The sequence below is a fragment of the Nothoprocta perdicaria genome, unplaced genomic scaffold (genome assembly GCF_003342845.1).
Source record: "Nothoprocta perdicaria isolate Ctin4 unplaced genomic scaffold, notPer1 scaffold_570, whole genome shotgun sequence".
In the NCBI taxonomy this organism is placed as follows: domain Eukaryota; kingdom Metazoa; phylum Chordata; class Aves; order Tinamiformes; family Tinamidae; genus Nothoprocta; species Nothoprocta perdicaria.
The window spans coordinates 1-1510 of NW_020455833.1; the positions used below are offsets into that span (position 1 = coordinate 1).

A 1510-nucleotide genomic window follows, 5' to 3' on the forward strand; every position below is an offset into this window, starting at 1 on the left:
GTCCGGGCTGCCCCCAGCCATGGGGCCCAGGTGTCCGGGCTCCCCCAGCCATGGGGCCCGGGTGTCCGGGCTCCCCCAGCCATGGGGCCTAGGTGTCCGGGCTGCCCCCAGTCATGGGGCCCAGGCGTCCGGGCTCCCCCAGCCATGGGGCCCGGGTGTCCGGGCTCCCCCAGCCATGGGGCCCAGGTGTCCGGGCTCCCCCAGCCATGGGGCCCGGGTGTCCGGGCTCCCCCAGCCATGGGGCCCAGGTGTCCGGGCTGCCCCCAGTCATGGGGCCCAGGCGTCCGGGCTCCCCCAGCCACGGGGCCCGGGTGTCCGGGCTGGCTGGCCGGCGGCGGGCGGGCGCGGGGCCGTACCGGGCAGCGGGGCGCTCTCGGGACAGGCGCTGCGGTACCAGCGGTGCCAGTCGCGCGGCAGCAGCTCCAGCGAGCGGCTCAGCCCGTGGAAATGCGGCACCTTGTCCAGCTCCGTGATGTGGTCCCAGGCCTCGGCCGAGAGCCACCCGGGACACGGGTTGTCCATCTGCTCCTCGCGGTCCTGCACCTGCGCCACGCCGGCCGGTTGTGCCGTGTGAGGCTGTGCGCTTGTGCCGTGTGCGCTTGTGGGGTGTGAGGTTGTGCGGTGTGAGGTTGTGCGGTGTGAGGCCGTGCACTGTGCGCTTGTGCGGTGTGAGGTTGTGCGGTGTGAGGTTGTGCTATGTTGAGGTTGTGCGGTGGGCGCTTGTGCGGTGTGACGCTGTGCAGTGAGGTTATGCGCTGTGCACTTGTGCAGTGAGAGGCTGTGCAGTGTGAGGTTGTGCGGGGGGCGCTTGTGTGCTGTGAGGCTGTGTGGTGTGCGCTTGTGCGGTGTGAGGTTGTGTGGTGTGAGGTTGTACAGTGTGAGGTTGTGGCGTGTGAGGCTGTACGTTGTGAGGTTGTGCAGTGTGTGCGCTTGTGGGGTGTGAGGGGGTGTGGTGTGTGCTTGGGTGCGAGGTTGTAATGAGCGGTTGTGGGGTGTACTGTTGTGGGGTATGGGGTTGTGGGGCACATCTATGGTGACATTCAGGGGGCTGCCTGTGTGCGGGGTTGTGGGGTGTGAGGTTGTGTGGCGAGGGGTTGTGGGGCTGGGGGTGTGCCCGTGGGGTGTGCACGCTTGTGGGGATGGGTTTGTGGGTTATGCGGCTGTGTGCGGGGCTGTGGGGTGTGCGGGCGGGGGTTGCTGTCGGGAGCGGTGTGTGGCGCGGGGTTGTAGGGTGTGCGGTGGTGAGGCGTGGGGTTGCAGGGCACACCGTTGTGAGCTGTACAGACGGGGGTGGTGCGGTTATGGGGCTGTAGGGCAGCTGGGTGTGCGCTCGGGGGTGAGCGGGTGTGCGGCGCGGAGTCGCCGGGTGCTGCCACGGGGCAGGGTGGCACAGCGGGGTGTTGCGGAGGGGTGTTGCGGCAGGGTGTTGCGGGGGGGTGTTGCAGAGGGCTGTTGTGGAGGGCTGTTGCAGCTGGGTGTTGTGGCGGGGTGTTGTGGCAGGGTGTTGCGG

The 1510-nt window shown here is 69.2% G+C and overlaps 1 protein-coding gene across 1 annotated transcript in view; it reads right to left on the reverse strand.

Annotated features, from left to right (window-relative positions):
- Positions 1–356: 356 nt before the first annotated feature.
- The window catches only part of LOC112955483 (dynein heavy chain 2, axonemal-like), a gene marked incomplete at its 3' end in the record, with an annotated part of 69295 nt that continues 68141 nt past the window's right edge, over positions 357–1510 (reverse strand). The window contains exon 60 of the mRNA XM_026048805.1: positions 357–543. Within this exon, the coding sequence (XP_025904590.1) occupies positions 357–543 (187 nt within the window). The remainder of the gene's footprint in view (positions 544–1510) is intronic.